Source organism: Falco punctatus (assembly GCF_963210335.1).
Source record: "Falco punctatus genome assembly, chromosome: 3".
Classification (NCBI taxonomy): Eukaryota; Metazoa; Chordata; class Aves; order Falconiformes; family Falconidae; genus Falco; species Falco punctatus.
In genome coordinates, this window is record NC_137582.1 from 90,260,808 (window position 1) to 90,276,608 (window position 15,801).

At 39.8% G+C, this 15,801-nt stretch overlaps 1 protein-coding gene across 4 annotated transcripts in view; it reads right to left on the reverse strand.

Moving 5' to 3' along the window:
* Window positions 1–15,801, reverse strand: part of PIGN (phosphatidylinositol glycan anchor biosynthesis class N) — a 107,017-nt gene that overhangs the window by 48,322 nt on the left and 42,894 nt on the right. For all 4 annotated transcript variants that reach the window (XR_013926471.1, XM_080377809.1, XM_080377808.1 and 1 more), the window contains 3 exons: window positions 14,446–14,505; window positions 13,263–13,355; window positions 11,136–11,191 (listed from right to left, as the gene is read on the reverse strand). Coding sequence is in view for 3 of the 4 variants with exons in the window: in XM_080377809.1 (XP_080233935.1) it covers window positions 11,136–11,191; window positions 13,263–13,355; window positions 14,446–14,505 (209 nt within the window). In the remaining variant the exon portion in view is untranslated. The remainder of the gene's footprint in view (window positions 1–11,135; window positions 11,192–13,262; window positions 13,356–14,445; window positions 14,506–15,801) is intronic.

Below are 15,801 nucleotides of genomic sequence, written 5' to 3' on the forward strand. Positions count from 1 at the left end.
AAACTAAGGTATGTATGTACAAGCTCGCCTCAGCTATCCATCACCAAAATTCAATTCTACCAAATTCAGGATGAATACTCTTGACTAGTAAAATCACAAGTATTTTTCCATAGCACAAAAATACCTGTCCTGTTAATTAATAAACATACACAGAGAGAACTGTCAGAGTTCTGAACTCTGTCCACACAGTCATTTCTTGAAAGTACTGCAAAACACATGCACCATAAAGTGTAGCACCCTGAGGTTTAACTTAAAAGAAAAACCAAGAGCTCTATGGTCACATATATTATAAACAGACATGCATTCACAGTACCATCAGAATTCCAAAGACTTAAGATTACAATTCCTCACAGAAAACGGTGGTGGTTCAAGTACAGTAATTTCTTTTTCCACGATGGCTATCAGAGATCAACTTTCTCATTCCAGACAGAAATCACAGCTTCATCCATGAATAAATAATTAATTATGAAAAAAATAATTGGGCTAATCATGCAAGTGCTTGTTAACTATCCCTTCTGAGATGTTAGCTACCCTTGTCATAAGTATACCTGACAAAATTAATCTTTCCAACACATCATTTACGCTTCATATAAGCTAAGCTATTTGACAGCACTAACAACGAGGCTGTGATGAAGTACGCTCACCACAGCAATGTCAAGGGGACCTCTCCTTGGCCAACGAGACTTGTTTGTCATCACACTACATAAATTACCATCCCCAATGGCATAGGTAGCATGCTGTAGTCACACCATGAAATAAAAATCTTGGAACAGAAGGAGATGGCTTGCAAATAAATCTGTATCCACCACTGCTAATTTCTTAAATGTTATTATGCCCGGTTATTTGGGCAATGATTTATAGTCATTTTATCATACAGCAAATTTTCCAGAATTCTAGTACAAAAAGTAACCCTCTAGGACCTGTAGTAGTTTGATACTTATTATTGCCACCTCATGCACATCTACACCCATCTATCACTGCCTGTTCACACATCACACAAGAAAAGTACTGTGCATCCTACAACCCTTTAGGAGTGGCAAGATTTGAAGAAGACACAGTGATGACTTTTCTATGACCCATATCCAGCAGCAAATCAGAAGCAGCTGCTCAGATTTCAGTCTTCTGACTTTTTATATTGGCTGTTTTGTGGATGGGAAAAAAAGGAACAACTCCTGTCAATGCAAAACTAAAAAAGCTAGAGGTTCAAGGGATGTATATCCTTATCCTCATGACAGTCCCAAGATGAAGCAAGACCATCTGAATAAAGCCTGCTAGATTTGGTATGGATTACTTTCTCCAGAACACCACATAAAAGGCAGACCTTCTCACTTGCTTTGCTATAAAATTTTTAATTCCAAAATCGTTAGTAAAAGAGGCATCAGACTGCCACTGTACAAACAACTCCAGCAACTTCATCTGCCAAAAGGCTGAGCAATCACAGGTTCTTGTCCTCTTCTCCAGAAATAAGAACTCTGGCACCTTAGTGACTTGCAGCCTGAAAGAAATCCCCCAGGTCAACATTGCTCCTCTCGCCACGAAGCTCTTCCACTGGCACCATCCCCCAGAGCAGCCCACGGCTTTGCCACCAACCCACGTCCTCCCACCCCTTGGACACTGAAGGGGGCAGGCACTGGTGCCTCTGCTCTCACCATGGGAGAAAACTGCCAACAGCAGAAGCAGCCGAGCATGTTTAAACTCTGTTGTCACCCATCCCTCTGTGAGAGGGTCATATGAGGCTGGAACGATGGCTTCCAGTCCAGCAACTCTGCAGTCAGCTGAAACGCTCAGTACTTCCAGGATGCACTACTACTGCTTTGATCCACATCACTGCTGCCGGCAAAATATCATCTTGAAAATGCAGATGTAAGACTGGCCTGATGTTTTTGCAGGGCTGCTACTCAGAAGTTACACCAGTAATCGAACAACACTTTTCCAAAACTTTTTTCAGAGTAGAAACAGGTTTCAAAAACAAAGTCAGTCTCCCATGAGAGCTGCCTTCTTCAAACATTCCCAGCACACAACAGAAGCAGCACCTCAGGAAGCGCCAGGTGGGTAACAGCGAAGTAGACACACAGACCCTGCATTGAACACTATTCGTTTAGCAGAAATATGACTGCATGCTTCTTCCTGCTCCACACCAAATTTATCCCGGTTAGCAACCCATGAGTGCAGAGGCTCGGTATTAATCATAGCACAATCACAAACTAGCCTAATTTTGTTATTCTATCGTTTCTTCTGGAAGTTCAGTGCACAGCCTTGTAGGAGCAGAATGAAATGACAATCTAAAACCTTCCCAGTTCTCCATCAACAACAGAGAATCACCAGAAAGTGAATCTAAGTGATGCAAAGTCATGAGTTCATCCAGCAAAACGTGGCAAAATCCATCAAATAAATATTTCAAAAATCGGAGTCTGGAACCATGTTTACTTTCTGTTGAACTTGCTGGTGCAGTACAGAGTATGTGATGCTACGGGGGGCAAGGATCAGGAAAAAAAATGTGTTACGGTTCTACAGACTTTATCACATTACATATTTACATGAACTTTAATAGACAAAGTTGATTTTTCCCATTTGCAAAATGTGTTCAATTCCAGTTCTTTAGATGCGCCTACTCAAAAGAAAGAATTTTTACTGCATCTGCCAAAGACAGACTGAAAACACATACTGCGAGATGTAAAGACAGTCCTTTGCATATGTTTTATTTTTTATCAGAGTGACATTTCAAAGATTGGACAATTTGGTGGGTAACTCAGTGATCCTTAACCTATTTAGATGGCCTGACTTTTAATTGTTTACAAAAATATTTTCAGGTAAGCTACCAAAACAGGAAAGTCCTACAAAACTCAATCTTCATAATTCATAAGCAAGATGCATGCAGTTTACAGATAAAAACATCACAGCGATGTTTTTAGTGTCCTAAAGCTGGTTTGGGTTTTTTTTTGTGTGGTTTGGTTTTTTTATTATTTAAGAAAAGGTACTCCGCAAAAACCTACATTAAAGGTTTTATTATGTCTTCTTATAGCCCAGGACCCTCAATATTCCCTCTCCCAACCTGATCTACTCTTTTCTCCTGCTGTTCCACTGCCAGGAGTTTTCGTTCTGGAGTGTCTAAATTTCAGTGGGTTTCTGTGTTTCTGGATTTTCTGAATACCATGTTAGACTGTCAACCAGTCAATCTAGCTGTAGGGTTGTACTCAGTCATCTTTGCAATGTTTTTGCTTTTAAGAACCATTAAAAAGTGCCACTGCATGTATCGAGCACTCCAAAAGAAAGAAAAGGAGAAAGAAAGTTCCTGGTTTAAGTCTGAGGGTTTTGTTTTTTAAAGCACAATGAAATGAAGGGAGGGGACACACACATCTGCAGACCAAAGACAGCGAAAAGCATCTTTACTGACACATTGCAAAACCCCACACTAGCACATGTATGCTTTTGTATTCAGATTTACAAACATGCAAAGGAGGAAACAGCAGGACATCAGTAAAACCACTGGAAGTGGTCTGACTGCTAATGGCCTAATCCTGGACTGTCAAGTCCTAGGAATTAAAATAGCATTTTAATTTTCACAAATCAGTGTCCCTGATGCAGCATATTCACATATTCAACAGCAAAGGGCCTTAGGATATTTATGCAAATCCTTTAGATAGCAGAGATGAGAGAGAAAGGAGGGGGGCAAGCTAACTGCCAGCTGCCAGTTCACTGAACAGAGAAACAATTAAGATAACTGGGCTGCACACAGCAGATTTTGCATGCAAACTACTATGGCACGAGCTGCAGACAACCAGAGGCCGGGAGGGAGGAGGTCAGCTCTGAAGCAGTCCCTCGATCCTGCTCAGAGGAACCGAGAAGCTAGGCGCAGGGATCTAGCAGGGGCTGGGGGTTTGCCTGAAGGGCCAGCAGGACACCATGCAGCAGCCTTGGAAAGGGAAACTGCTAAATAGGGAAGAGGGAAACTGCTAAATAGGGAAGATGAAGATCCTGGAAGGAAAGGAAACGCACCATTTTTAAAGTCTGTTCTGTTTTAGTACTGCAGGAGGATGTGCTGACTCTAAACAATGACATACCTATATAAGTTAACCCTCAACTCTGCAAAATGAGCGATGACTTATGTCATGCATTGAGCCAGATCTAGATCTCTGCAGTGTTGTGGCTACGTAGTGTTGTGCCACAGGTCCTCTTCTGCTCCACAATCCAACGTGCCAAACCTAAACCATAGTGACCATTTTGCAATCTGGAGCAGGCAGCTTGTGCTGTGTTTGGGCAGGGTACCTCACAACGGGGCCCCACGGCCACTAAAACACATTTGGGCAGGCCCTCCGCACCAGTCCTGACCAGGAGACCATCGTCCATCAAGAAGTCAGTGGTCCACGTGACAGTTAACCTGAGTACGTTAAAAGGCCTGTCCTGTCCAGTGTGGCTTCAGGCTGTGCTACACAAATACCTTGGCTGCTGGACAAACCCTTGTAGTAAACCCTTTTGTACTACAAAAGCTTATAGTAACTGAGGAGCCTGCAAGCATCTCCCACTCCATACCAGCGATTACGCTGCCTGCCCACCCTCGTATTTATGTAGAAGCACAGCAGGAAGTTCTCATGTGAACCTCCCTTCTGTTTAACAGTAGAAGTGATCACTAGAGTTGATTTCTTGCAAGAAAATCATATAACAGCTTGAATGACCAAAAAGAGGGAACCTCTCCACAGACAGGATCTGTGCAGCATCATGGGAAAACCCATCTGAGCTCCATCTGAGGCTGCACAAATGCAGGGTACCCAGCATCTGAAGGGACATACCATTTACTTGCTATCTATATTCTCATTTCTATCTGATTAAAACAGCTGGTTTATTAAGCTATTTGTTATTGGGCCTCTCTTATCAAGATCCAGAAGGGGCCACGCACTGCCTCTCTTACGCCATGCTTCAGTGCAATCATCCTCTGCCCATGCCATCCCATCACCTGCCTGCATACCCCCACTCACCCTCACTGCATGAAGCCTACAAGTTCCAAGAAAAAGCCAAAATACAAGGAAATGGAGAAATATGCATAAAACTTCTGATACTTTATCTCAGACATTAGCCTCTTAGCTCCTTCTAAAGACCTTACCTACTTGATAGTAAATCCAATTATGCCCAGTCATCCCACGCAGAAGTGTGGGGTAAGCCTTTTATGTACAGACTAAAGGCTCCTGAGCATGCTGCTGAAACTCAAGACCAGTGGGATGCCTGATTTCTAAGAGGATTGAATCCTCCCTGAGTAGCATTTAAGAGAGCTCTTCAGACAAAGCCCATTCAGTGAAAGAGAAAGTGACATTTTTGTCAAAGAACATGCATTTTATAGCACAGGCATTGATTTCTCCCTAAAGAGATAATAATCTACTATACAATCAGTTTTGTGTGGTTTGGTTGTTTTTGTTTATCGCTGTTTGGTTGGTTGGTTTTTTTAATATAAAGCCATTATTTCCATTTGAGCACTTTTGTCTCTACAGCACTGCGTTTTGACTTTTTGTTCACATGCAGGTTCCTAAAGCCAAAGGTGGAGGGGAGAGGGCTGCCAGTCTGCCTCTCTGACACCACCAGGCTAAAGGTGCCCATGCTGGCCTGCTCGTACCAGCTGCCCCAGAAGCAGGCTGATGCCTAGATTCCCACCTGATGACACAGTGGGGACTGAAGCGGAGAAAGGAAAAAGCTGGCTGCCTTTCCAGGGTTCCACTAGAGATTGACAGAAGCTGCTGTCCCCTCATTCTTGACCACAGGATAAAGGGGCAGAAATGTCTTCCCAGATAAACCAGTGCTTTCGCTAAATCAAAGTTTCTCTGCAGACACAAAGTATTCTGACAAACGGACAGGGAAAGTAACCACTGTCAGAAATACCCTTCCTTACTGCAGTAGCTTCACTCTTTCCTCCTGACATTCAATCCTTAATGTTTGCTCTTCTAATGCATTATCACATATATCACAAATATCTCGCATACTACCATTTATTTAAATAAATGCCATTTTATTTAAACAAAACAAGAACAGGATGCTTCAAAGGATATACTATGTTTGTTCGCTGACATCTTAAGGAATCCCACCCCACTTAAGGGTGCATCACTTAGCAATCACTTGTTTCACTTTGCTCAAAATGTCAATTTTATGGAAATACCTATTATTTAAGTCTTGAAAGGCCATCAGACAGAGGGAACAATGTAGTGCTGTACCTCCGGTCATCAGAGAAAGGAAGAAAAGAGAGGTTCTTGTGCACATGGCATTTCTTTGAAGTTGCTGTACATCTTCAAAGACACTCTATATTACGAGCCATTTTCTATCATCATGACAAATACATGATGCGTAATTATGTTGAAAGACTCAATCTACATGACTGATACTTCTTTGCACCAAATCCATGCAAACGTTTAAAGGAGTTATACCTCAATTCATATTGGAGGGCAAAGGGAGTTACATTTTCATATGGTGAGGGAAAGGCACATTTTTACTTAACAGCTGTACACTGCACATTAAAAATACAGTGACTTTCTACACAACTATGCAAGTTCCAGCTTGATTATACACCAAAAATAAGTATTTGAGATGACTAAAATGCAGCATTCGAACCATGAAGTTACTTTACAAATGCAGCATCAAGATGGTATGGGATTTTTCATATGAGAAGATACAAACTTGACTTTAAATAAGATACTTAAGCTGTTTCCTCCTAAAAAAACCTCTTATTGATATAAACTTCAAGACATTCTATATAAAAGCACAGTTAGTGGAAAGCAAGCACTGATTATAATTCAGCTGCTCATCTCTGGGTTTTTTGTACATGGTGGTTCTTAAACTACTGCTCCCTCCTGCCATCCTACTGTGAGGCACCAGAAACTGAACAGCTGGAAGCACAGTCTTCCCTGAAAGTACCGTATACATCAGGCATACACAAAAGGACTCGTGTGCTTTTGTGTAATTTAATATCTTAAATCTCTTGTACCTGTTGAGATAATCAAATTGCATCAACTGGTTAAGAGGATTTTAGTGCAACACTGATGTCCAATCTAGTCACCTTACTACACTGTCCTCCTGCTACTCCTTGTAGGATTACTTTCACAGCCCAGAGATGCCAGCTTTGGGAATGCTTTTACAACAGTAACATCTGGCCCCTTGGCATGCTACTCTTTGAACTGTGCCAGTTTGGCAGTTGCCTTAGGGTCCATCAAATGGTCAGAAAGCTAGTAAGATAGTTCACTATTCTGGACATCAGTTTTCCTCAGTCAGCAACCTTCAGATTTGCACTCACTCCTCCTTCAAAGCATCTGGCATCTTGGTATCTGCTTTTCTTACACATAAAGGTCAAAGAATTGTACCTATGTCTCAGAATCCTGCTAAGAAAAGCCCCTAATTTTGCTAAGTAAATAATTTTTGAAAACATGTCTTTCATGGCTGGGGAAAAAAAAAAAAAAAAAGGTAGGAAGTGGAAGGAAATGGGAAGGAAACTAATTTCAGACAGCAAATCCCTTCAGGTATCCAACTGGAACTGCAGATAAGCATTCTAATCAAGTATTCGATATCAGTAAGGGCCACTGTTCTGCTCTCGTGCATTCATTCCCCTCGGAGCAGGTTGTGCACCTTGCCTTGCAGAATCAGCAGACACTTGCAGCTGAGTTCTTTCCAAAATGTATTCTCCACAGTTTCATGGGTAGTCTCAAGATATGCTTTTACATGGATTTGTTCCTTGATGAAGGCACTTTGACAAAATGAAAATGGCATTACTGGCAGCCAGACACATCCTTATTAATAGATAGAGCTCTCCAGATTCTAACCTGCATCAAACCTGGTCAAGCAGACACTATTGAAGTTTCTATCACACGTTACAATGATCAGCTCCATCCTCGTCCTCATCATTACACACCTGACAGATGGATTTCAGCAAAAGATGCAATTTAGATCCAAGCAGGAAAGGCAAATGACTAATGGCCTCCTTCATTTCCTGTCCATTGTGCCAGCCACCCTTCTTCTAGGGATGAGATTCCCCATAGAAATCAGAAGCCTTATATCAATTCAACATACTTTCTCTGTTGCCAACATTGGGTAAATAAGGAGTCAAAATAGGCTTGTTAACTATACACATACATATGTATATGAACTAGCTTAATGCTTTCAGTGCAATATATTCAACATAAAACTTAAACACTGGTTTTTAAGTCATTGCATCTGAAGGTTACGAACAGTTTTCTAGTCACTTGGTAACAAAATACCTGAAATTCAAGCTTGGAAACAGGATTTCCCCCTCAGAATATTAAAACAAACTTTTAAATGGTATTTCTGGCTGAAAAATTAAGTTGAGGTTTTTGTTAATTGCAGTTTCTACAGAACATGTTATTTGTGAACATATTCTCCCCTCCCCAGATAAATATACCTTCAGTAGTAATTGTAGCAACTTCTCTGGAACCAGAATGTCTCTGTCTGAAATTTTAGATTCAGGTTTCTTCTCAAACTGATAACCACATTTCTGTTACATAGACTTTATTATATAATTTAATTTAAATAATTTAAGAAAAGCAGTTCTTGTCTATATCTTTGTTAATTTTCAGGTTATCAAGATACTGAAATATACATAAAATCTATGATGTTCCAAAACAATTATTATTTTTTTTATTTCTATGTAACTTGATGGTCTCAAAGCAGTTCAGACATGAATTACACTTCACTAACCTCCAATAAACTAGGAAGGAATAAAGCATTATGCTGGAGCACACATTTTCTGAGCTTCAAGTTACAGATTTCAGGCACCAGAGGGATTAAAAAGGGTGTAAGTCCTTTATACAACTGAAATTAACGAACAGTGGTGGAAGAAGCTATTCGTCTGAATGAAAAAGCAGTGGTGCCTAAGGGAAACACAACACAGAACTGTACTCGGCTGCAGCAGCAGAGAGGGCCAATCATAGATTAACACAAATTAGTGGATAAACCTGCCCTTAAACCTTGGCTGACCAGTCGCAATAGCATATAGCAGAAATGCAGTCTCCGTACCATTACCAATTACTCTGAAATGTAACACAGTATTCCAAGAGATCTCTTGCTCCATACACAGGAGCAAGCTGTCACCAACTCTGCCTTTTTAGCTTCTCCTGAAAAAGGTAAATAAAAGGGTATAGAAGGGTACAGTTACCTACCACCAATAAAAGTGTTACGGTAAAGCCAACAGAAGGGGATACATGCCTTTCCTTCAGTATCTCAGTCTAATTCAGGCAAAATTTGTTTGAAGAACCAATGAGGGTGGCCTTACACTAATGTATCAGAACATGACCTGCAGCTGAAGCTCCGGCTTGTGACTGACACACATTCAGTCACCACCACGAGGAGGAGATACATCTGTAGACAGCTACCTCAGGTTTTCCTTCAGTTCCTGCAAACTGGGACACTAGGAAGTTACTCGTCTGCTTAAAAATAAGTTGGTGTTCCACCATTTCATCCCAGCTATCAGTTACTGGCTAGACAATGCACCTTGGTAGCTTCCCAGACATGGGCCAAGGTTTGAAAGTCAAGGAGAGCTGTGGAGACTAATCAGAACTGGCCAAACTCCCCTCCCACCCACCACACTGTAGTTGAGTATTTGCATTAATGTCTGACCATCTGTTGTATGCGTCTTTTTCTGTTTTGTTAGAGTGAAGATGCAACATGCAAGCAGAGGCTTTTGTATGGTAATTCACACATCCAAGGAATTGAATTATTTTGGTTTCATATAAAAAACCTTTCCTGGAAGGACCATTAACCCAAAGTCTGATTCAGAAAACTTTTAAGAATACCTAAAGAAAGTGAAATAGATTTATTTTTGCAATGGACCATACCAAAGTAACAACATGTTCATACCAAGTTTTAGTCATATTTTCAAAGTAATATGTCTCAGATATTTCCACATTTTATCATATGTTGGATTGTTTGAAAAGAAAGATTCAGTCTGTAAGGCAACAAGTAACACTTAATTTAGCATTAAGAAAAAACACATCCTATTTTACAGAACCAATCTTTCTTGGGGAAAGGTAAAACTGAAATAAGAGCTGTGAAATCAGACTAATAGTCTTTCCCACAGAATCAGAGATGACTGACCATCCCTTCTATATGGCATTTTCGTTCCATACAGATCAGGAAATTCTTTGATAATGCACCTATCATTCTTAATCAGAATTTGATCTAACACACTCATTACGTGTCCAAGATTGACTTGACTTGTGTCTCAGACTGTCTTGGTCCTTTCCTTTTGAAGAAGCTAGTGGTATAAAAATCACACAGTAAATCTCTGTTCAGAAAAACAACAATCTTGTTTAGCGATTAAACATACTTCTCAGGAAGAGTTTCAAGTATTTTTTACTACTGCTATGATTTAAAGACCTTAATTAACATCTTTCTACTTCCCAAAGGAAAACAGCTACTCTCTGTGACAAAGCATTTTTGGAGCACTCCACAAACTGAAAGCAGAACTGAACAGCACCAGGTGCACTCATAGCAAAGCTTTCAAAACCTTTAGGGCGAAAGAAAAAGGAAAAAGCAGCTTTAATTGGATAATACTGAAGGGTGAGCAGGTCAGTAACGGCTCCATACACTAGAACACAGAGCTGGCAGGTACAAAAGTCACTACAGAGACTCCTTCACAGCCCTGGAAACGCTACTAGGTAGCACAAATTCTTAAGATTTTGATCTTTTCTGGATGAAAGGCCTTTTGTTTGTTTTTAATTAGAACTTATATCACAGAAGAAACAATTCAGTTCAATGATTATATACATATAAACAAGAACAGATTTTATTTCCTGACCCTACAGGGACTTACATCTCCCAAGGAATTCAAAAGGAACATAGGAAAAAAGAAAAAGTAAGTGAAAACTATTACGCAGTCTCTATATAGCTATATTGTCAAAAAGCTTAGGCAGATAACCCTTAACTGAAAACTAAATGTAAGGAATAGATTTACTTTTTTTAAAAAAATCTACTTCTAAAGAGAATTTTTAAGTAGAACTTAACTGCATAGAGTTCTAGTGCAAAGTTTCACAGTCAGATAAACACCATAATTTAAAAAGACTGAATGGACTCATTTCTGTTGTTGTATCTCAGTGAAATACCAAAGTGGTAAGACAAATCAGGTAAAATATATATAGCTGTTAGACACTTACTTGAATGGTGTGAACAGAAATGACAGTGTGGTTTCCTTTTTCTGACTCATCTTAACCTGCATAAAAAACCCCACAACATTAAAACATTATATGCAAGTTGCAATAAGACTAAAAAATGTATCAGGAATTAAACTAAAAACTACAGAGAAGTTCTAAGACTTTGGAAAAGGAATGAAATCACGCTATTAATATACTGTCCAGGAAACTGGGTGTTATACTCCCATATGAGTAACTCCTCTGAGTTCATGGAAACCCAGACCTGCTCTAGAATAGGTAAAATAAACCACTCCCCAGCCACTGATTTTCATAGAAGGACTTCTACAGGTTGCAAGATAAAGGGAAGATATAGCCAGAAGTGCTACCAGATTTCAGTGACAACCTTCCTTGATGAAACCGGTATTATTTATGCCAGACAGGAATTAGTACGCTGTGACAACACTGCTGAAGCAATGCTGTTAGATCGATTAACCTGCACATGGATAAAAATAGAAGGCTTTGATGCAGTCAGAGCCACTTTGCCCAAGGCCCATCAAAACATCTTTAAGGTCTTCTGCAGCAGCCTGACTTAAGTTTGACTGTCAGCCTAAAGTGCAAATAGGAATTTTCCAAGCACATTGCTCCCAAAACCTGACAGCTTGAAGTAGCAACCCACACGTCTCATCCTATCCATCCAAGGCAACGTCCTCTCCAGGGAGTGCAAACTGTGGTCAGGTCAGTCCATCACAGGAAAAGTAAAAAGCAACTCTGTGTGTAGCCAATGTGTTGCTACTGCTTCAGCAAAGAAACGCAAAGAAAATTCATACACAATCGTTCCAAAACAATGCCAGAAACAAACCAGCCATCAAGGAAATGGATAATTTAGCACTAAAAAATGACAGAATAAAAATAAGAAGGGGGGGGGGGGGGGGGGGGGGGCAGAACTTTGTTCAAATAATCCCCCAGGCACCAGTTAAATACTGAAAAAGACCTGAGTCACATCCTTAATTCTTAAAGCAGAAGTCTTCCAACTCTGGAGGTTCTATCAGCATGCTTCAACTTCACATTTAGCCCACCAGCCACTTTCCCTGCTACACGCCAGCTTTCCACCACAGATTTGGAAGCAACCCTGCTCCTGACACTGCCAACCTGGTATCCGCACATTTAGGAACCTGGCATTCAAGGGACAGAAGGTACTGAAAGTACTCATCTCTGGCTTCAACTTCACATTTAGCCCACCAGCCACTTTCCCTGCTACACGCCAGCTTTCCACCACAGATTTGGAAGCAACCCTGCTCCTGACACTGCCAACCTGGTATCCGCACATTTAGGAACCTGGCATTCAAGGGACAGAAGGTACTGAAAGTACTCATCTCTGGCAGGTGATCCCATGCCAGTTCATTGTTCCACTATCGTCACATGAATTTCCTGACAGGGCAACAGTTCTTGCATGGCTCAGCTTTCTGTCTGTGGAGGGGATGGTTCTCCCCCAAAGCATTTCTATGTCTTGCCAAAACTGTGATTTGGGGATTTTGGACTGTTTTGTCACTACCTTTGGACTATGTCACTACCGTCTAGTGAAACAGAATGTTTTTTTGATTGGACCGCGTATGTGTTCTCATAATGTAATAATATCCAGCATTAGATGAATCAAGACAGAGAAACCAGAGATAAACATACAAAGCAAACCAACAGCATTAGCTAAAAGTTAATTAGGCCACTAATTTAATTTCTTTAATGGACAGGTGCCTGTTACCTTTTTGATCTGTTAGTGTACTGATCCTGGCTTAGAGCCTTATCTCCCAGACCCTGTTGAAAGGTACTATCTCCCTTTTCAGTTATCAGCACTCAGATTCTACCTACATACTGCAAGTAGGTTTACATTAACAAAAATAAACATCAGCATTTATGTTAAGAATCAAGAGAAGTTACTCATGCTTCTTACAAAAAAGGCATTTATATTAAAGTCTTTCAAACTCCTTCAGATAGGGCCCACAGCTAGTCAATTGACTTCACCCAGCATCCGTATTAATTTTTAGTCCTTTGAATTACAGCATGCTATACATAGCATTATGTCCTAGTATAATTACTTTACACATAGCAACAATTATTAGCCACAGAAATATTTTTCTTTACCCTATGTATAGTTACCTTAAATTGCTCAAGAATCTGAACAGCATTGGTAAACATGCTCTCCGCTTTGAAATGATCACTATTGTTCAGATACTCCAGAGGCAGAGTTCCCTGGAGAAGAAAAATACACACACACATATATAAAAAAATATAAATTTAAATGAAGACACGGGAATTTCTCTTAACAGAATCACAGGCCATATGAGCAGTAAGAATACTTCAAATGACTTCTGAAATAACTACTGTAACTCCTTTGAAAATACTCTTCTCAAATCATTTCTAAACATCACAGGAACTGTTTACAATATCCCAGTTTCTACAGAAATGCAAAAAAAGTAAATAACAGAAGTTGTTATTAATCTATATACTACGTAGTAATACAACCTCAACCCCTAATCAGAAGCCATTTTGGAAATACCTAAAAGTCTTCTATCCAAAGCCTTGCCTGGGCTTGACTCGCCCACTACTCGTGATGGGAAAGCAAGCAGTTCCCACCAGCCTGTGTTGGGCAGCTTTGCTCACATGAACAGCAATGAGTGTAGGACAAGGGGATAGAACTTGGGGAAAAGTGTCCAGAAGACATATTTCTGTAAGTGCTCTGTAAATGTGAAACCAGCAGCATGACAGCACACTAATATAATGCTAACTGTCAATTAGGTATTTATGAGAGAACCTTTGGACTATGTCATAATATAAGAAAGAAATTCAAAGAAAAAGCCATCTGACAAGTGAGGGCACTCACTGTTCACTAAATTAGAGGCACAAAATACCATCTGAAGAAAGTACGCTGATTTAAACAAGAAATAATTAAACATTAAACTGCAGGAACCAGCTTGTTTACAGACTCAGCTTTCATGATCAAAACCAAGTGTTATTCAAACCACATTATATTTTTACCATCCCTAAAAAACAAAGTAACAAAAAACTTTTATGCAGCTCAAGAGTATGAAGTTGCAGATTATAAAAGGATCAGCTGCCTTTCCAACTGAAAGCACTATACAATATACAAAAAAGATTGAGTTTATACTCTAAACAGAAGACACATACACATAAAGCTAAAATTATAAGCAGTCTCCATACCCTATAGCACTTTTCCAAATCTATAATCTTTCCCCTCACATGCCTCAAGTCTTGTCCTCAACACCTTTTCCCCTATGGTGAGCAGATTCCTGTAATATGGAAAAATGCTTGTACTCCTTACCACAGAATTCAGCGGGAAAGGCACACCAATAAGGGAAGCCATCAGTGGTGCTATATCAGCCTGTGTAAACAGAAGCATTCCCATTTTAATATAATTGCAGCCTCTAGAGCTAATAAATTTAGTTTAATTTTAATATATCTGCATCTGCAAAAGTAAATGATATATAATACCATGAAGTTATAACATACAACTCTACTTTTTTTATTTTTTTTAGTTTCCAGTAGTCATCATGGCATGATTAGATTCAAAATGTGAGGCTACTACTGGTAAAACTTCAAAAATACATTTAGTTCAAAAAGCAAATATAAACATCCACAGTATTTATTCACAGGAATTCAGTAGCTCCTTCACAGCACTCAGAGAGGCACACCACTTTTTATGACTGTTTATACCACAAAAAGAATTAATTTCATATTTACAGTTTTAAGCAGTACACAAAATATACTACCCTTCACAGCACTCCTTATCCACAGTGCCAATTATTCACCTTCTCCCCTTCGGAGGGGGATTCTGCACTTTTGTGTCCAGTCAGCTCTCAGGAAGGGCCCTTCAATCTACACTAAGGCATCTCATAAAATAAAGTACCATTACCTTCTGCTTGTGATAATAAACACTGCCTCTTACCAGGTATATATTTTCCTTTATTATAAAACTATGCACCAAAATTCTTTGGTTCTCCAGCATAAATCTGAAGAAACTACACTGAAACCACTGGCACTGCTCCAGCCTCAGATCTACTGTGCAGAAGCAGATGCCAAACCATTATTTGTAGAGGACAATGTATATGTAGTGTAACAGTAATCAGAAGTCTAGTTTGCTATTTTTACCCATAATCCCACAGGTACTACAGGATAAAAGCTCTGTCTTTGGGGACGCCATTACCCAGAACAAAGCAACACTTGAGGCTCTTCTATAGGGTCTTAAAATTACTTCTCCATAATTCCTGCCGCCCTTGAGAGGTACACTGATCTCTAATTTTGTACCAGGGCTTTTCTGAAAGCAGTTGATCCAGAACATTCCCAACATTAAACTTCCAGCATAAATTTATTTCCCTTGTCTGAGCAGGTTTGGAGTCTGCTATTCACATATTGGACTTCACAGGACAATAGGAAGTAAGAAGCAAACAAGCTTCAGGTGTACACATGTACGTGTTATCACAATGATTTTAAAAAAAAGCTTTGATGATTTACTATCAAGGATTAAGTCATCCTTTTTTTTTTTTTTTTTTTCTTCCTTTACTGTACAAATTGTCTAAATTGTTAAGTGGTTGGGCCATAATCACAGACCCTGTGGGAAAAACGCACAGTTTAACAGTATAGCAAGAATTAGTTTTGATTCAGTAATGACAGCAACTTC